The sequence below is a fragment of the Falco biarmicus genome, chromosome 6 (genome assembly GCF_023638135.1).
Source record: "Falco biarmicus isolate bFalBia1 chromosome 6, bFalBia1.pri, whole genome shotgun sequence".
Taxonomy (NCBI): domain Eukaryota; kingdom Metazoa; phylum Chordata; class Aves; order Falconiformes; family Falconidae; genus Falco; species Falco biarmicus.
Window position 1 is genome coordinate 56,100,741 of NC_079293.1, and position 21,410 is coordinate 56,122,150.

Below are 21,410 nucleotides of genomic sequence, written 5' to 3' on the forward strand. Positions count from 1 at the left end.
CCAGCATCAGCAAAACCCCTGCAGTTGCTCTGCATCCAAGCAGGACTGTAAGAAAGGCCATGGACTGCAGGATAGCGCCAAACGTGATGGCTGGAATCATAACAAGCATACAGTGACTTACTGATAAATACTGATTGATAATAGTGAATATTCATTAGGTTGATGTGAAAAGGAAAAACAAAATGATCAGTAAGGTATGCTTAACAAACTTCCAGGTTTTATTCACAAGCCTGTGCCTGGTTTCACTTTATCTAAGGACAGCCAGTTTTACAGCCTTCACAAGGCTGTGAACTAAGCATGGTTCATCAGCCTATATTAAAATATCCCGGCTTTGGTTTTTCAGTAATGGCCTTCAGGTGTCCTGGGTTTAAACCTGGCTGCTTAATAATCTCCCATATTACCCAAGAGCCTCAAGACTGAACTATTCAGCTGCACTTCAGTCTTGTCAGATGTCAGGGACTTGACTGGTAAGTCAAGCTAGATGTGTATCAGTGGAAATAAGGAACACAAAAGCCCACTGGTGAACTGTCACACATTCTCTACAAACAATGCTGTATTAGCAATTACAGAGAAAGTAATTAGGGGAAAAAGGGAGCACCACTGAAGCAGTCACTACAGTTCACCGATTAGTGTTAGTAAAACAATGAAGTAATGCATGGAGAAATAGTGCAGATACCATCATGGAGTGAAATACAGAAGTAATGCTGGCGCTCTTCATTTCAGTGGCAAGCGAATCCTGAGAAGCAGTGAATAACATGAGGCAGAAGCAGCGTTTACCCAGGGTTGAGAATGTTGAGAAACATTTTAGCATCTGTAGCAAGCAGCAGCAGCAGACTAGTGACCAAGTGTATTTCCCAACTATCCTACTTCTAGATCTTGTCTTGCCTTTAGTAGAAGTTAGGTTTTTGCATTTTGGATTAAACTCCACTCCCCTTTTACATGCAGATGGATAAGAGAGGTAAAAAAAAGTCCTAAAAGGACTTAAGTAGAACAGATACCCTATTTAAGCCTACCATGTGGAAATAATTTTTTTTCTGCTGTATATTTTCCATATACATTCCTTCTACACTGGGCTTTTCTATAAGTAACTGTCATATCAATGCTATTTCATGATTAGACTGTAGTTACTTACTTTGTTGCAACGTTTCCCAGAAAAATACTTTGGAGAACTTGCTTAGACGAATGTAAAAACTTGCCTTTTTAATAGTACTTTCAAGCCTTCAAAATACTAAAATGGTTTCATTTTTCCAAGAGGGAAAGTGTAGTAATGGCATTTTATTTAGACTTTTGTTTTGAACTCCGCTTTCAAGTTATCATGACTCTAGCTATGTGATATACAAAACTCACCTAGTTACAATGGGACTAGTTTCTGGTCTATGAGCAGAACTATTCCTCTTAATTTTGCTGTTTAAAAGTTAGGGTTTTAGAGTCTTAGAAAGTGTGCATTTGCTCTGTCACCTGCTTCTGTGTTTTTTTATTTTGTTTATAATGCTTGATCAAAGGCTATTATGGCTGCACTCTTTCACAACACTCACCATTAAACTGGATAAGTCTTCTTACCTTGTTGTTGCCTGGTTCCTGATCTTTCTATGGTAGCCTTACTACACTGCAAATTTGCTTACTTCCAACTCCAAGCAGAAAGATGCATCAGACCCCTCGTGTTACAACTACTCCACCTTGTGGGAATGAATCAAAAATGTTGCCCTAGAGCATTAAAAAGCCAATACATGTAGCTCCGCGGCTCGGGGCAGGGTAATAACTAAGATGGAGCTTGCCTGTCTTGAACTGCAGGCTCCGCTTTCCAGGTACAGATGACTGCGTGTGCTGTGGAAACTTCAGTAGTGCCTGACAAGTCCTTCTAGATAAAGCTGTGCCATATGTACCTGGCCAATGAAGGTGGCCATGAACCTTGAATATAAAAGTTAGGGGGTTTGGCCTAATTTTTGTACTGTTTTTTTGTAGGAAATTATTGTTAGAAATCCTACCCATGTCCAAGGAAAACTAGGTATGAATTCTGAAAATGAGTTAGGTAACAAGGAGTGACTATAGCAATGAAGCTGGGTTCCTTTGTCTCTGACAGACTTACAACCAACCAATTCACTGATAATCACTTTTTTTTTTTTTTTCCATCTTCACGCAATTAATTGATAACTCTGGGTCACACAGAAAAATACAGTACAGATAAACTCAGTGTTCTGTGATATTGTGTCAGTGAGAAGGTGTGAAATAGGAATGCAGATTAAGCCTGACCCAGCGTGGGAATGCCTCCCAAAATGGTTGAAAGACCTTGTGAAGCCAGTCTGGGAGAAACTATCAAAATTACTGACTCCTTTGTATTTGATATATAAAAAAAGGGAAGTTAAATATTCCAGTTGTTAACCTTTCAAAACCATCTTTTTATAGTAGTGTAAATAGGCTCCTAAATGGGAAATGTGCAGTCTTTTCACACTGTTTGGAAACCTCATCCATACTGAACTATGTCCTGCATAAACCTGTAGGTTGTATGCAGGTCTAACAAAATGCAAAGGATTTCCTACTCCTAAGAATATCCAATAGATACATTCCAGTAGATATATTATTCAGTTTAATATTCAGATATCTGAACGTGTCTTTTCTGGACAATAAAATGTGGCATCAATTTGTAAAACTGCTACATTTGTAAGAGAAAAAATTTCTTCTTAAATTTTATTGTATAAGACTGCTGGTATCTAGCGATTTAAGATTTCTGGCAACAACCACTGAACTCAATTTAGCAGTGACTGGGGTTTCAGTTCTTAAGTTCGTAAATGTCCTGCTTAAAGTTATAAAACAGCAGTGGAGCAATTCCATCTCAAACAGACCTCTCTGGTTTACCTGTTTCTTCATCCTGTCACTGACATGGCTGTTATCATGTGCTTCAGAGAACAGCACACAAAATATCATAACGATATGTATTTCCCCTAGGAAAATTTCCATTCCAACCCTGATCAGATATTGCTTGGCTTACATCCTGAGTGCAAGTGTTTAGGGCTAAACATGCAAGCCAAAAGGAATTCTACTGCTATATTGTTCTTTAATCTACTGTTGCGATAATACAGGCAAATAACATCAACTGGTTTTCCATTATCCACAGGTTTTACTGACCTGTAACAAGGTGTTCCCTTTACAATATTATGCTGAACTGTTACTATTTTTGTAGCAAATTATTTCATTATTCTTCATGGATAGCTTTTCAGTTTTGCCTGGAAAAAGAAAATTCTCAAACTTTACCCGAGTGAAGTGATTTACACTTACAAGTGCTGAAGATAGAGATGGTGTTGGAGGAGGAGGGGAAGCAGGAGTCATCCTTGGTCTTTCTTTCTCCCCATTAGTGTCTGGCTCAGGTTGGATCAGGACTGTTGTGTGGATTGGTTTTTCTTCATCCTCAGGTGGCCTAATCTCTGGTTCTAGAGAGGGACATCGGCCAATATCTGCATTTTCAAAGGACACAGGTAGACCAAAGTCCATGGGGCTGAGAATACATAAAGAAAGTGATGTCTATTATTAGCTTTTCTGTCTTTTTACCACCCTTTTATAAAGAATAGCTACATGCTGCAGTGTAATTCCACTTCACAGGACACAAGAGCCAGGATTCATTCCATCTGTTTTAGGTACAGAAGTGGGACACACAATTTAGAGGCAATAGTCACCATTGGCTTTCCTTCCTATAGTCAGCGCAGAGACACAGGCATGCTCTTTGGCAAGCTTTATCAGCCTAGGGAGGCTGAATCACACCATGGAGAAGTACTTCTCTCTGATGCATGTTGATGGAGTGCGCGGTGATGAGATCCTGGCTTAGGTACTTCAGTTATATGAAAGACATTTAGATGGGAACTTTCTACAGAGATTTTACTTTATTCACTCTTCCCTTTCTTTTTACTTAAATGTTCCTTCCAGATTACTGCATCACGCACCTTCCACAAAGCAAATTAATTCCCATGGTGGTTCTCAGAATTTGTATACTCTTGGAGATCACCCTTACTTAAAATAAAGTGTTATAGTACACTATAAATACTTATCACTGAGGCAAGTCTTACTGCAGCATTACTGTTGAATTTCTCTGATTTTATGGATAAATAGCCAGGTGGCTTGTCTGTAAAACAGTTCATTAATTGCATAGTCTATGGAGCACATATCAGAGACAGAAAAAGGAAGGGCGTATTAAGAAAACAGATCGTATTCTAGGATTTGCTGTTAGCATGGTTCCTTGCAACAATGAACCTTCATTTGGCAGGCAAGATAGTTACTCAGACCTCATTAACTGGGTGTTTGTTGGCATCAGTGAGACTTACGCGGCATTAATGACAAGATTCCATATGCAGCCCTCAAATGGTGGTATATTTCTGAGAGCTGCCGTCTGAAACTGAGAAGATGTACCCCCTACAAAGAGTTTCTTAACAGAGATGGGCTGGTCTGTTGGCAATCTCTGAGTCTGGACTTTGTCTTCATCTACCTGAACAGTGAACACCCTGTGAAAAAGAGTTGAAAGCAAATAAATCAGTACTTTACTCTGGTTATTGCCTGTATTGAAATCACCGCTCTGCAGGTCCCATTTACTCCTATGAGCAACCCAAATTATGTAATTAGCAGCTCACATTAAATGTGTATTAACCACTAGAAGGTTTTCGGCTACATGGTAAGGGCCAAGCCTGTTGCACTGTGATGGTAGACATAATTATCTACCCTGCAGGAGCACAAGGTCACATTTTGCTTGAGCTCCCCATTTCCAGGTTTGTACAAGTTACTATCTTCTTGCTGGGGGACAAACACTGCTACTGACTTCTCTGATTGCAGAATCAACCGCAGATACACACTGTATCCTTTTTAAAAGATCTGGTAGCTTTCTTTCTGGGGGAGATAGCAGAACAGGAAAATTGCTGGTTCTTCATCATGTACTGATACAAGTACTATAATTCATTCTCATGGGTAATGTCCATGCTTCAAGTTAAAGGCAAGGCAGTCTCATGGAAAGATACTGTTAATATTAAACAGAGGAAGGTAGAAGGCTCTGAAACACAGCACCACTAGCTAAGTCAAGGAATGGAAAAAAGAGCAAGAAGCATGGCAAAAGCAAGAATCCAAATGTGAGAGAAAAGCTGAACGCTCTTGCCTGTCAGAGCTGCTGAGGTGCAAGTATCGTGTGTTTGTACCACATTTACAAGGAAACATGGTGAAGGGGACAAACTGAAAAACTAGTTTGCCAAGCCATACATTATCTATACTGAGAAAGTAACGTTAATGTAAGGGCTGTGGAATTGAGAGACAGTGGATTATTTTGATAGGTAACATATATAACAAGATATAGCAACAGGAATCAAAAATTTAACTGCCATCTTTGGGACAATTTACCATTGATGAAAAATACAAAATCTCCAACTTCTGAACAAATCCAGCTCAGGGTGAGCTGAGCTGCAAAGGATGCATGAGAACTTAAATATTTTTGAAGGTGAATGTAGAATGTTAGTTGGAATAATTTCTTCATGTTCTTAGACTCTAATTAGTAGAATTCAGCCAGGAGAGAATCAGGACCACAGAAAAGCTATATGCATCTGGTAAACTCTGATATGATTTATGAAGTGCAGTTTTTTATTTCAAATATGCTACAGCCATGCTAAACATCAGGACCTAACTAGTCAAGCTTCTCTGACTACAATTCATTATCTAAACCCAAGTTGGTTATCTGTAAGTAGCTTGATTTTTCAGAATTACTGAGCATTCTTATGACATAACAGAAAGAATCCGTTTCTGGCAAATAACCTCTTTTTTTTCAACTGCAAAATTATATTAAACTCCAATATACTTCCTTAACAATAATTACAAATGTTAGCAACTGAATATTAAAAATGTTTATTGAAAAGAGGTTGGGTTTTGTATGTAAAATGCTTGACTTTGTTATTTACACAAGTATTTATTAGATAACTTAGATAAACTAGATAACTGTTGTACTACATGCAAATTGTCCAGTTTCCTCATAGTTTTGGATGGATTCATTTGGTCTAGAAAGCTGTAGAGTAAGAAAGTGATTTGTTTTTCAAAGGGTTGGAGGAAGCAGATATTAAAAGCGGATATCTTTCAGGACAATCTGTAGGATTTCCTGAGACCCTGCAGCAGTGGAAACAGAAGGTGAGTGATTTCTCTGGAGACAGTTCAGAGCAACAGACTAATTTAGGTTCTGTGGAGTGTCCCAGAGAGGACACTTCTCTCCACTGCCTTTAGAGGAAGTGTAAGGAAATAAGACTGTCGAGACTCGTGTTATCCGTTGTGCTGCTGCATGTTAGCCATGGATACAGATTGTCAGTATTTCATCAGCAGGCAATAATTCATCTCATCTTTAGCCATTGCCATAGTAAACGTTTTGTCTCCAAGCAGAGCCATACAATGATGTGCATTAGTCTTCAACAGTATCCTATCATTACCTTGGAAGAGAAGCAGAAACTTCGTAATTATACGGACAAGTATCTCTCTGAAGTATTTTCAGAGGCTGTTCCTCATATTTAATCAAATGAAGCTCGAGTTCATGATGAGCAGAGGCGGAGTTAATCTAAATTTGTACCTTTTCACATTTATGTCAGGTTACAGAAACTGCAGAGTTCAGACAATTTGTTTTATAGCAGAGCTACTGTGAAAACACAGAGCTTTCATCTGAACAAGCATCATCACTGGATGGCATTGTACAGCAGTTGTGTCTTGATGTACTCTCACATGTCAGGCTACTGTACTTGCTATAGCACTGCATTAGAGAATTTTATTTGTTGTTTAGAGCTTCTTATTATCATCTGCATATTTGTGTTCTACGAGTGACACAAAATATTTCACAAAATGCAGTCATCCATTTCCAAAATAACTTCTTCTCTCAAAGAATTTACTTTTTTACCTTGAACTACTAATTGAAGCTGGGGAGAGGTATTGTCTGAAGTCATTATTTACAAGGGGGTTTTAATGATATAATAGAAATTCAGTTAGAAAATTATACTGATAAAGAACAAAGCAAAGAAAATTATACAAGGGACAGAAAGGCAAATCAAGACTAGACTGACAGGAATTGTTGCTCAAGAAGGCTGCAGTGTTGCAGGGGTGAGAGGGTGAAGCCTAGTGTTTAGTGTGCTTGGATAAGTGCATTTTGTAACATGCTGGATGTCGTATATTCTTTCTGATTTTTTTTTTGAACAAAACAAAACAACATTGTGCATAATGCACTAATCCACTGAATGTCTGTACAGTTATATACACATTTGTATGTCCAAATGTCCACAACAAACCCTACTTGGAAGAAGGGCTAGTCCAAGCCATAATTAATACTGACTGCCCCAGTCCTACATGCTACAGTGGTGCTGTTTCTAATCACTTTCTGAATGGTGAAGTGTAATTAGCATTGTTTACAGTGTCTGAGAAAGGGCAAAGGAATTTAAGTGAAACTGTGTTTAAAACAATATGGTCTGAGAAGGTCTGCAATGGCTTTCCAGCAGTAAGAATGACTGCTGTTTATCTGGGACTGTGTCTCTGCATTGTTTTACCATAATTAGCTGGGCACGACCACAACCCCATGTATATGGGGCACATGGCATCTCAAAAAGGCTACAGCCTGCTGTGCTGTTGCTGTTTATATACTTTGAAAATGATCTTTTTCTACATGTCTTGAAAAGGTGATTTACTGCACTGCAGTAGTATTTCTCATCCACGGATTTGATTAATAAAATATATTTGCCAAGAATCAGGTTAAAGATGCAAATTCAGACTAATGTAGGTCTCTGGAGAAACAGGCTGAGCCTAAGAGAGTGTGTAAACCCAGCTCTGCAGAATAGTAAGCACTGTCAGAAACTAACTTCTAAAAATTTTTGGATAAGAATGGAATTACACTAAATTATTTGCCTCAGCAGAAGCATTTACATGGATAGTCAAAGACAACAGTACATTTGCTTTGTTGAATCAGTTGTGCTGTTGCTGTGTAGCACTTCTAGGTATTTGTTACCCTTTAGTTCGTTCTATCCGGATGGAGTGTGCTCTGCCATCGTGAAACTCGCCAGCTTCTGGTTTGATGGTGATTCTGTGGGGATCCCGTATCCCAGTGGAGATAAGCACTTCTAGTCGACCTCTGTTCAGGAACACTGCATAGTAGGCCTGCAATGTATATGTGGGTGTGAGAAAGTAAGTTATATTTGGAAAGAAATTACTTCACTTAGTTTTGCATTAGAGTGTATGTTTTATTTTCTTGCACTGGTTTTTAATTTGCTCACCACAGACAAGATACTGTAGTTTCAGTTCTGCTGCTACATTCAGACTCTTGTATTTTTGTAATGAGGAATGGGTAAAATGAGGTCATGCTGGAAAGCCTTATCAAAAGATTTAACTCTCTGCATACCTGTTTTCAGGGAAGGATAGAGACTTCTAACATACAATTCTTCTGATTTCTGCTGTTACAAGGTCTGGTCTTAAACTGATCAAGCCCTAAACGGCTTTGATCTCAGTGTGAGTTTTATGTTTGGAGGGCTGGCAAATCACACTAGTAGTTACTCTAGCAACCAATATTATGTTGTAACAAATTTCAGGATATAACCTCCAGTTACTATAGCAATGAATGTCATGTTCACTTCTGTGACCTGAAAACCTGGGAAATGATAAAGGAACCCCTACCCTGAAGTTAAATGTCACGCAGGTGAGCTGTCCCTGGACTGTGTTCCTCCAGGTCACTGAGAGCTCTCTTCCAAAATAGGCAGGAAGGAGAATAATGAAATAGAATTTCCTGGAAGTTCTGAACAAAGCAAGCAGCAAAATATTCTGTTTATCTCTGCTGTAGTATGTCTGTCTGTGAGGTTTTTAATTAATCAAGATTGGAATAACTTCTAACAGCGATCACACTTTTACCAGTTAGTCACTTGGAATCTGCTGCTACTTCCTCTGAACAGACTGACTATCCTTTTTTTTAGGAAGAATTTATACTGCAGATTTGTATTTTACGGCAGAGAAGGAGAGGCTGGATCACTCCTAAGTCTTACATCCCACAGCAGTGATCCCAACAAGGGGCTTATCTTGCACTGCTTTTAGCAGCTTTATTGGTTGTTGGTTTTTTGGGTTTTGGTGTGGGGGTTTTGTTTGTTTGTTCATTTTGGGGTTTTTTTTAGTCTCAGAGGAAACTGAATGATCCTCATTTATGTCTGTATGAACAGGAGCGAGAGATGTTTCCAAGCATTAATAGTGCATAAGTAGTCCTCAGAATGAGTGAAGAACAGTATTCTCTAATGTTTAAGTTTCATTAAAAAACCAGCATGGAAGCATCCACATAATAGAAAAAAAAATCTGTCGTTTAGCAACAAGCAATGGATGCCTTACTGTAAATCTTTAAAAGTTACTCCAATGCAAAAAAACAATTTTGAACCTGTATCAGATTATCTATCAGATAAAGGATAACATTAGAAATGATTTATTCACAAGCACTGAATTTAAGTTAAACACTTGACAGTTTCTTGAAACAAACAAAGTGGAAGAAGTTCAGTAAAATTGTGGGTTTTCTTTATCTTTTGCTAGGTTCCTTATACCTGTCCTGTCTGTCTGCGCTTTCGCTTCAGATGGGCAGCTTTCCTTCCAGTATGCCTGCGCTTTCTCCTGGGGGGGACAACTGTGCCACTTGTGCCAAACAAGATGATCCCAGACTCATTCTTGGTGCTGAAGGAGAGGTTGATTTCTGTGCCCACGTCAAAAGAGACAGGCTGCAGTTCCACAAAACCTGGCTTGGGGAAGCTAACTGTATAAATGTTCTGCAGGAAGAAGAGGACAGGAAAGTGCATTAGTAGCATTAAAAGCAAGAGTATGAACATGCAGAAAGATTTCTTAACTAAAATAATACACTATGTAAATATAACTAGTGTGAAGAGATGGAAAGTAATAATAAACACTAAGCAATTTACTTCTCAAAGTGTTGTGCAAACAGTAATTTACAGGTTTACAGCTGGCATCATTAGACTATTTCTGGAATCTTGTCTTACAGGAAGGCAAAGTTCCAGTCTTGTTTTGGTACATCCTCTTGATTAAAAATAACTGCTCTCGGGTGTTTTTTGTATGAATGTTTTCCGTTGAGTTAATACAGTAGGATTTTGCTTTTAAATCAATACAATAGATAACAGCCAATATGAACATAAACTAGATTCTGTTATTTGTTAAATGCCCAGAAAGTAATTTTCATTAATCAATCATTATGCTTCATTAGTATTGCTTCACTAAGGACCACTACTTTCTTAATGACTCAGGCTCATAAATAAAGCACTCCTTGTGCATGGCCCAATTCGTTGGATATTGGTAGCCATTAACACAATTTAAAGAGTAGAATGTATCATCAAATAATTAATCAGTGCATACTCCTCAAGATTTTCTGTAATTGCTGCCCACTCATGTATTCTTCCAGCTGTGGAAGACCGATCTATAGAAACAGTGACTTTTTCTAAATTAATTCACCATTTTTTCAGTACAGGTCTAAAGATAATAGAGTTTTCAAGATAAAATCATTGCTTATGATGTTCATCTTTCTCTGAAATCTGAAGGTATTTAAATAAATGAGCATATATCCTCAGTCTTCAGGATAAAAAGGTCTTTATCTTTTACTTTCACTTCACTTCTTTTTAATTATCCTACATATCCTGTTTTGGCTAATTATTTTATTTAATCCCCCCCCCCCCCCCCCCCCCAAATAGTTAATCAAATTAGATTGCATACTCTGAAACCTCAAGTGTTACAAAATGAGAAAAACAAAGTACTTCCTGAGATTCATAGCAACAGAAGAAAATGAACACAACTATCTTCTTTCCTATTCAGGAAAGAAATGAGAATAAATACAAACTTCTGTAGAAAAATTATGCTGAAACCAAATTTATAAGGTTTAAAAGCATTTCAGCAATCTGGTTGTTTACAGTCTAGCTTTATCATAAACTTGAAAACTGAAAAATGGCCATTTCATGGCAGACCTATCTAGTCTAATATCCTGCCTCAGAGTCCTATTGTTGAGTGCTTTTTGCTCTGATGAAGGCCAGAGGTGCAAGTGATAAACCCAGTAGAATAGGGTCTTAGTCTTTAGTTTGGCTTGGCCAAGTTCCAGTCACTGTTCAAAGGAAATTTTTAATGTTTTGTAGAAAAAAAAAATGTTTGGAGAGCATCAGGTTAACAACAGCTCATTAGGATTTGCTGTACTTGTATCTGATATGGAACTCTAGATCATACATCTACTTGCAAAACTGTCTTAAATAGTATACATTTCCAGGGAAGAAATACAAACTATTCATTAGGAGACAAACGTCACTGGAAATATTTTTTAATTCTTCCATGGAAAATTATTATTTTTTCTCCCAAACTTAGGATCAGATTCCTTGAATTTTGTATGCATTGAAAGCCTGCTAATTAGAAGCAGAGACGATGGAAAATAAATAAACTTGAGCTGCATCTGAAGTTAAAATAATGACATCAATTTTGCACATTCTTAGTGATCAGTAAGAAATGTGCCTTCCAGCTCAGTGGTAGCTCGTAACAGTAAGTACTTTACAGCTCCTATCCTAAAGGTGACTGTTTCAGTTACCCCCAAATACACTGTGATTTTCAAAGTACCTCAGGTTTTCTGTAGTGACTTTTATTATTATTATTATTGTTATAAAATAAGTAGTTTAGATCCCTGGATTTAAAATTACATCAAAGATTTTAAAGGTTTTTGCAATATTGTCAGTGTGTAATTCTTATTAATGTCAATAATTCCCATTATAGTCAGATGAAACAAAGCTAGACCATAGCTAAGGATTTAAGAAAATTCTACTATTTAGGGATAGGGATGTGACAACGGGCCAGGGAGGCAGTCCAAAAAGTTAGGATCTGGAAAACTAGTCTACTTGCTGATGAGACTCATTCATCCTTCTTTCTCTTAAATGTCATTGTACTGATTTTCAGGTTAGATGTCTACACGTGTCTGAATATGCCTTATGGAATTTGTATATTCTGCCATAAAATCAGAAAGCAGAAAACATTTATACCCATTAAGACCAAAGTACATGGAAATCAGACTAACCTCTAGTGTGCATCCTTTGGTTAGACCAACAAAATCAGGACTACTCAATATATTATACGGTGTTCTTGAAATTTCAATCTCTTTGAGGCAACCTGTATATTTCTTCAAGTTCACTTCAGGCCTAAAAATAAATGTAGAAGTACAATGTGTTTTCAAAAATAGAATTTAGTGGGAACATAATCAGCATACACACACATGCACTTTCAGATGCACAGATGCTCGGGGTTTTTGTTTGTTTGTTTAAATACACAAATACACTCCAGATGAATACAGCTTGCCTTCTACCACCTATCAGCACATATTACACTCTGCTTTAAAACATCACTCACAGGTGTAACAAGAGATTTATCTCCAATTGACAATAGTCCTCTTTTCCATTTTTTTCTTTCTTTTCTTTACTGTGTGTGGTGGTAGGGGTTTTTTTTCTTTTTTTTTTTTTAAAAAAAAGGAGTGCTGTCATTTTGGTGTTTAAATGCAGTGAGCTATGAAATAAGTACATACTTGTTCCTTATGCAACACAGAAAAGTGCAAGCTAGGAGATCATAACAATGAGAAACCTTAACTGGAAGACAGATGTGTCGTTCATCTCTTTGCATGCTAGATCCTCATGAAAGAGGAACTTTAGCAGCATATGAACATTTTGGATAAAGTCTTTGCCAAAGACTAAAAAAAATTTTCATTTGATTTTTTTTTTTTTTAAGAGCTTTAGGAATTCTTTATCCTCAGGTGGATTGACATTTGTTTCCTATGTATTTTATTTTCCCATTCTTTCCTATGAAAACTGCTGTATATTTTTGTATGACACAGCAATACATTTGACTTGCTCAGGCAGTTAAAGAAAAAAAACACTTGGGTTTTTTGCAGAACCTAACTGTCCATCCAAGAGGAAAATATTGTAGTAGAATTGCAGAGTTCCACGGTTTGGCTCATTAGCTGGTTGACTGAAGAAATGAGAAATCCCCTGAAAGTAACACCAAAGCTACCATGCTTGAATGCAAAACTATGATTTCGCAGGCCTGGGAACACCAGAGTGAGACCGTAACTGCTGGCAACATCTGAACTAGACTTGCAAGAAGAAAAGCCTTACAAAGTTCAGAGAAAAAGTTGCCATTCATACCATGGAAAGTAAATTCAAAAAAGAAAAAAAAGGACAATTTAATTCACTCACAATATTACCCATGAGTATTTACTAGAATACCTGAATAATATGAACAGGTGAAAGAAAGAAAAATGAATGTAAAAAATAAATAAGGAGATAAAACTCTGGAGAGAAAAAAACCCCAAACCCAAACACTTCAGATCCCTGGAAGGAAAGAAAAGATTTTAAAGAATATTATTTACAAAATAAACCCACTTTGCAAAGATATTATTCAGCTGCATATTTTAGTACTGCAAGCCATTCTTTGCGTTGTAGCCATCCTAGCAAGCGTGGTATATTCTCTGGCAAATTAGCATCCTGAACATAAGTTAAAGTAAGCATCTGGTTTACTAAAGCGATCCATATTCTGCTTTATTTTGTAGTCATGTAGTTATGGTCACCTTTCATTTTTGATTTTTTATTTCCCAGCTCCTTCCCAGTTTCTTTATAGACCCATCTTCCCAGCAGCAGAACAGTTTTGCCATGTCATTGTCAGCAGTGCCTATAGTCTCCTCTCTTTGCTATCCAGAAACCATTCACGTTCCTACCCCCTTGCCACCCTGCCCAGTTACAGACTGCCCTTGTGCTGTCCCATTACAAGTGTTATCTTAGAATTACCAACCCATATGAACTCTACATCCTTGCCAACACTGAACACTTGGTTGATGTTTTCCTAAGACTTCCTTTTTCCCTTGTTCCCTTCCAAAACATACAAAACAAGGTCCAAGTTCATTCAGATCTTGCATAAATTCTTGGCCTTTGTTTTTGCTAAATTAGGATCAATCTCAAGGAAACACAAGCAAAGATTTCTGGAGTTTAGGAGGAAATAATCTTTCTCAGGATTGGGAGTGTGAAGCTGCATTTTTCTAATTCAAGCCAGGAATTACACTGCAAAATGTAGCAAAGTTCAGTTCATATCTGAACATACCAAAGTAATAGTAATGGACACAAATAGTTGCAAACTGAAAACACAGTCAGAACTAGGTGACCTCCTCTATCGCCCCTCATCCTCCTGTCCTTAAACTGAGAAGTGGCAAACTTCACAAAAATCTGCACCTTGGTTTCATATCTTCCTCAGTAACCACTTCACTGCCTCCAAGCGTAGAGGTCCTTGCCTGACCTGGGACTATATTGCTCTTACAGGCTGGAGGTCAGAACTAAATTCAGCAATACAGCTTGCCATAGTTTTGCTTCTGAGGTATTCCAGTGTCATAAACAAACAGCTGAAGTAAGCAGCTGTGTGAAGGAAATAAAAGTTTTTTGTGTAGGTGTGGGCACAGCATGTAATACGACAGTGTTAGGCACTCGGGAGCAGCTTTGCTTGTTGCAGCAGCTGAATTAACAGCCTTAGTGTAACAGCTGGTATAAATACTGCTCACATGCTGCTTCTGCATTGCTACTTGTGCTTTCAAGCTGCACTTGCTACACACATGCAAGTCATGCAAGTAATCTGGTTATTTTTACCTTGCTTTCATACTAGGGTGAGAGAGAAAGAAAAAAAAATCAAAATTACATTAAGCATAGTAAATGATACTTATTAGCAAGATTCAAATATTTCACAGTGAAGCAGATAATACATCATTTACAAACAACACATAATAGATGGTAAGATTCTATATACACTATCAGCCTATAATAATTAGCAGGGTTACCCTGCAAATGGCTGCCCTAAAAAGTAATATATCAGAAAGCATTTCTAATTTGTTGCATAACTTGGCCATTAGTAAAAGTAACCCTTGTAAAAGAATTTAGCAGAACTGACACAACTTGATAATTACAGTCACGGGTACCTCAGCATCTATTGTTTGCTGTAGCTCAGCTTTGCCCTAATCCCCCTTTCACTATTTTGATTCTAATTTATCACAACATTCATCTTTCCCCAGTGACGGATGAATCATAGCTGTAGGAAGAATGGTTACCACAGGTCCAAGTAGCTGTGGTAGACTGATTTTGTAAGGAACCACAAAGGAAGTGGAAGATAATTGCTCTAGACTTTTTGTTACACACTGGCGTGAATTCACAATTACATAATATAGTGTTATATTTTGTGAGTAAAATAGATCTTAGATCTTTTTATTGCCAGGTGATTTGACATCAGAGGTCAGTTATTAACCTAATAAATTAACAAATACATCCATTCTTTTAGCCTGTGGACTAATCACAACCATTTCGTGTGCACAAGACCACTTCAAGGCTGTCATTCTGCCATGTAGTCAAAGCTGACATAGATGAATGCGCTTGTTTCTGTGTTGCTCACCGGTTTATCGCAGCACAGAATTTTCTTGTTCTTGTCATTGCAAAATTGCTGAATATTCATTTAAACCTTAAGTAATTTTTTTTTGTCTATTTAAAACCACGTAACACAGTCACTGAATTCAATGTCTGTTATACCATTTCTTTTGTTTATTAAAGCTTAAGTCAAAGTTTATCAATAATATTATGCAATATTTTACAAACTGGGAGTTTTATTTGCCTAAGAAATTCAGGATCAAGCTGGTGAAGGGAAAAAGTTGCCATATTTCATTCTACTTAAATTAAAGACATCCAGAGTACTGTATCATATACTTTAAGTCCTGAATACAGGAGGAATTTAATCTTAGTTGTCAAAGAATTTGTGTCAAATAATTTTAGATTATATCTAACCATAGTATTTTTATAGGTATTAGAAGTATACTGACCCTGATTATGCAAAAACTTATTAAAAAAAAAAAAAGCTTAATTTTGTGGCAGTATGGAGCCATTTCTGTAAGTCTGAAGTCAAAAATTCTATTAATCAAAAAATACTTTAAAAGTCAGCTACATCATGGTTCTTGCACAGCATCAGAAAGTTGTACAGCACTGTTACCGCTATTTCCATTGTATTTGTGTAATGTGAGCTATGTGAAATACATTGAAATACACAGTATATGCAAATAAAGCATTGGTTTGTTGTGGCAATACAGGGTACATTGAGAACTCCTCATTCACGTACTCCAAGTGAATTTGAGAAATAAATACAGAGAATAAGATTACACTGCATTTACATCCCCTTACCAAAGGTAGAGAAATTTGTTTAATTCACGTTACCTTAGATTTCTCAGAGTTGGCAATCCCCCAAAATATATTTTCTCATGCCCTTTTAAGTTGAGCCCAAAGTGGCTGCCTGTAGAAGTTGTTGCTATGGTCTCTTCTTCATTGGTGTCTATGTCTACAATTGATATGTTGGCTGGAAGACATTTTAAATTAGTTCAAAATATCAGACATAAACAACGTTGTCTTAATGTAAGAAACCAATAGAGAAATATTTGGAGGATGAACAGGTGAGGAGAGAGACAAGGAGGCTTGTATTTTGCAATTAAGACACTGGATTTCCAAATTGTTAATTATGGGCAGGGGAAGAGACCTGCACTTTCCTCTGTTTCTGTAACAACCTGAAGGGCTATAGCATAAGTCTGTAGGCCTTATTTTTATATATTCTCTAAATCTGTTTCAATTTGGTATGTTGTTTGTGTCAATGTAATTTGGAGGTCACACTTCAGGACAATAACAGAAGACATCATTTTAAATTTAACTTGTGATTTCAGTCCATAGGTTGCCACTTGAGCAGGATTTTTTAGTGTAACAATTTTAACATTGTTGTTATGTGCCTTAGAGATTGGTGATCAGTTACTCTAAACCATTTTCAAACCCAAAGGAGTCAGTTGTTGTCATGTCTAATCTCAATCTGGAGTCAGTGATGCACTACATACAGCCATCCTATTCAAATGCTTGTTCCATGTATATTTTTAATGTACAGATTAATACAGAATATAAAGTTCAATGAGAGAGACAAGACACAGTGAAAAGTACTGAGCAGTCCCCAAGGAAGAAAGGGATACTCTATCACAGGGCTGCAAAGAAAGGGTTCTTTCCTCCCTCCCTTCCTTTTTTTTTTTTCTTTTCTTCAGACAGTAAAATGCAAGAGATTGCTTATAATTTACACTTCCTCTGCCCCCTCTCATCTACATACCTAAGGAATGAAATGGACCTTTATTTTAACTAAAAAAGTGACCAGCCTGATTTCTGGTTAAAGATGTAATAGACTGAGTTTGGAGATAAAAGACTTGTCAACCTCTTAAGAGATTTCAAAGGGAAGACTGGCTGGAAATGGTAATGTATAATCCATGGAGAGGAAGGAGTGATGGGATGATAGGAGGAAGAGTCTTCTCTGACAGAAGCTCTTCCACAGAGGTGAGTCTCTTGTAGCAGCAGCAGACTAATTAAATGCCTTAAAAGACAGAAGGAATGTGCAAAACCTGAAACCAAACTACTGTTTTCAGGAGTGAAAGAGAATGGAACGGGGGATAGACTTTCCTGCTGTATCTTATGGTAAACAGATTAATTTTCCTTTCATTTCTATACCTGTATCTTCTTTATAAACACATTATATGTTTGAATGGTATTAATAAATTACAATTATGCGATATATTTCATCTTAAGACCTCCTGGGTTAAGGATGAACTAAGGTAACTGGCTAGCTACGAGGCACTCCTCCTCTAAAGATGCCGCAAATCTACAAGTGAGAGTTCTGACTTCTTTTGACCAGTGTCCCAGCTCCCAAGTCCACTTCAGCCAAACGACAAGAGAGTGGGTCTGTTTGCAATGCAAAGGTCAGGTGGAGAGCTGGCACCGCAGGGGCAGAGGAGGAGTGTGCTCAGGGGCTCGTGGTGACCCTGGAGGTTCAGAATGCAGTAAGACTTCAGGATACAAAGGCACAGAAGATGTCACAGATGCTATAGATAAAATTAATTAGGCTCAAATTAAGATTCTGCCAGTCCTATAACTAGATTAAAAACAAACAAACAAAAAAGGGGGTTGCCGGCATGATAGCCAGCATTCTTTGTGATCTTATTAAATGCCACCACTTTACATTTTGCACAGGTAACAAATTAAACAATTAGTAGAACTTCTGAAGATGTTCCCAGTTGTTGCCATACAAATTCAGATCATGGCATCCTGCATATCATTAGGGAATATAAAACAGTTGTGTTTGTCTACTGAGATACTGTACAATCACTACTGAAGTCTGGTTTTTTAAGCACTTTGGGATAAAGTGAGCATGAGAGAACTGCACAGCATGAAACCTTTTGCTGTCCTAAAAAAAATCACACAGGTTTGCTTGATGATTTTGAACATCAGGGAACTGAAGAAAAAGCTTCTTTTGTCCCCCACTCAGAAGCATTTTGGAATGTAATTCATGCAACTTTAAAGCAGAATTATGACTGAAAATTAAGCTACCTGTTCATAAAAGGCCTGTTTGACAGTACAATTACTCACATGCAACTCAACACACCTATAATCTAAGCAAAAGAAGTTGCTAAATCACTAGAACTTTATAATTCCAGCAATTTTGCACATCTTCCTCATGATTAGATGGTTAGCTGTACTGCACAGGTAAGTAGAAAAGTCGTGGTACTGACACCACGGGAACTCACCTTGCTTTTGAATTCTTGACAGGGTGAAAGATTTCCATTTGCCATCATTATGATTTTGGTTGCTGACCACAGAAGCTGTACCTGAACCCAGATCATAGCTGACTTTTATATGCCCACCACTGAGTTCTACGCTCATGAAATCCTTCTGTTAATGAAAAGGATTAGATATACAAATTATTATTCTTGTTCATTTTGGTAAAAGGCATATGACATTAAATAAATACTTCCTTTTCCTGGGTAACAATAGACAACTTTTTTAAAGCTTTTTAAAAAATCTACTTAGGCATTTACTGTCTATGCCTGTAACGTACAAAACAAGTGGGTTTTTTTCCCTTCTCTTTGGATTGCTAATTTAGTTGGAATTTTGCTAACAAGTTGGCTGGAATTTTGATGGGGTGTCTGTACTTTTATGTTTTCAGATTGAAGACAGAAATACACAAGATAATTACCTGAAACTAATACTCAGCTTTGAGTGTATGTCTGTTACTACAGTTAGTGCATTTACTACATACCTTAGGTAAATTTAAACTTGCGAAGTAGAAAACAAGAATAATGAAGATGGTAAAATGGGTTTGTTTTACTAGGGTTTCCAGAGAGTAATTTGTACTGATGGAGCAACTGAGAGCTATGAACTGCTATCCTCATCAGCCATTGACACCAGCATCTAAGCAATAACTGGAGATGGCTGACTGGAGCAACGGTGTATGCTGCAGTACCTACAGAAAAAGAGCTGGCAGAATACAAAGCGCAAAACAAATAGCCAGGGAACCAGAGAACATGAAAGGCATTAAGCAAGTAATGGTGGAACTATGACCCAGGAGATGAATGTTACCAGAGAAATTTTAAGTTAAATTATAATTTTAATCATGGCCAGTTTCACCTGTGCTCAGACTTATGGAGAATGAAAATACTTTACCATGTGCTGAATACTTATGCAAAACCCTGATAACACTATTATGTATCTGAACGTAAATTTATGTTAAGAAGAAAAGAGTAAAATTTAACAAACTCAGTATTCTAGATGCTTATGCATGTCTATTCATGCATCACTAGAAAGAGCATCCTCAAAGTTTTTGTATGGTGGAACAGTATCTCAAGAGACATATTAGCAACCAGTTGCCTTCCAGCTCCCAATATTTTTCAGAAGTTCAAGTAAATAATTTTTCTAGAAAACTACATAAATTAATTATACAAAATGATTATGCAAAATGATATAATTGAATTAATTATACTTTCAATATTCAATTATCAAAGTTAATTGGAAAAACTATGTAAGTACTTCATTATCATAATAAAATGCTATATTTTATTACAGTCAGTGAGGAGGAGTATCCTCCTTGATAATTCCAGCAATTCTGGTAATTTTTCCCAAAATACAGGAATCTGATTTAAGACTGATTTACAAAAACACTGTTTTTTTAGAACAGTTAGTGCTCAGTAATTCTTCAAGGCATCAGTGAGAACTGATGTACATAATTTCTGGCCCATATGAAAAGGCTAAAGAAAGCACTCTGCTCCCAGTCAGGCGTGCAAATCAATCTGAATCAGAGGTGCTGAAGCTGAGTTATTCCTGATCCTGAGGATCTGGCAAGATGTCTTTATAAATAACTTCTCCCTGTTATCTGCATATATTTGACAGTGTGTGTGAATAAAAACCCTGAACAGCTTTATAACTAATGCTTCTATTCTCTATTTTAGCTGTAAAAGGCACCATTTGTAGTCCTTGTAAAAATGTCATCACCATCACATCCTGTTTGTTGCACCATTCTGTTCCCCTTTAATGCTACTCACATTAAACGCAAACTTTTTCTTTATATCAGTAGGACTTCTCTCTAACACTTGTCTCTTCCCATATTATCCCTGCCCTCACAGTATAATATTTTAAATCATGAATGTATAACCACAACTGAAAATGTTTGCACAGGTAACCATTTGGGATAAATGAAAATTAATCAATAATTTCAGAAAAGCTGGAATTCCCCTCAGTCTAACATAATGCTCCCCGGCTGGTAAATATTAGGTAGTCAACTTCTACACTATAACATTGTTTTCACTTGGGCAGCAGTGAAGCATCATAGCTGGCAACATCATACCAGGATGATGCCACTAAACGAAGGTACAAGTTTCCATAATATGATGAATTCAGCCACTGCAAAGATGGGGCATGAAACTTGTAGGAGTGTGGAGGTTAGCTGGTTGTTCTTACCAAGTCATCAGTAGCAAGGTACATCAGCAGGGCGTTCGATGAGAAGGTCCTGAATTTGAACATGACTGTGGAAATATTGGGGTTCCAGCGGATCGGGCGGCTCACCATGGCATAACCATCACCATCAAACTGGACAGTCCCTTCACCATCTGCCACCTGTGGGCTGAAAAGGGGCAATTCCAACCATTTTCCTTTGCCATGTAAGGTTAAAAGAAAAAGAAGAGGGGGCTAGGGGAGTGAGGGGACACCTCTTCGAGTCTTCCTGAACTTGGTTTAATTTCCTATCAAACTCCTATTCTGACAAGTGAAGCTGTAAGGTCAGCTTACCAGCTATCCAACACAAAAGCACAACTGGGAGGAAGATGGAAGAGGAATACTTCGCGTATATTTTACGGTCGGTAATGACTCATTTTGCAATGCTCAACATAAACTAGCATTATGTACTTTTTCATCTTGTAATAAATCTTGGGGTTTTTATTGTTAGTGATTTTACTACTTCTGGAGGGTCCCAGACTGAAAAAAACGTGGGAACTGTGATTCTGTGTTTACCCATAAATT

At 37.4% G+C, this 21,410-nt stretch overlaps 1 protein-coding gene across 1 annotated transcript in view; it reads right to left on the bottom strand.

Annotated features, from left to right (window-relative positions):
- LAMA2 (laminin subunit alpha 2) overlaps positions 1-21,410 on the bottom strand; it is a 377,372-nt gene that overhangs the window by 13,863 nt on the left and 342,099 nt on the right. Inside the window, exons 49-56 of the mRNA XM_056344337.1 lie at positions 20,853-21,015; positions 18,647-18,791; positions 16,260-16,398; positions 12,056-12,176; positions 9,552-9,770; positions 7,988-8,136; positions 4,311-4,487; positions 3,274-3,490 (exon numbers count right to left, since the gene is read on the bottom strand). Coding sequence (XP_056200312.1) covers positions 3,274-3,490; positions 4,311-4,487; positions 7,988-8,136; positions 9,552-9,770; positions 12,056-12,176; positions 16,260-16,398; positions 18,647-18,791; positions 20,853-21,015 — 1,330 coding nt within the window. The remainder of the gene's footprint in view (positions 1-3,273; positions 3,491-4,310; positions 4,488-7,987; positions 8,137-9,551; positions 9,771-12,055; positions 12,177-16,259; positions 16,399-18,646; positions 18,792-20,852; positions 21,016-21,410) is intronic.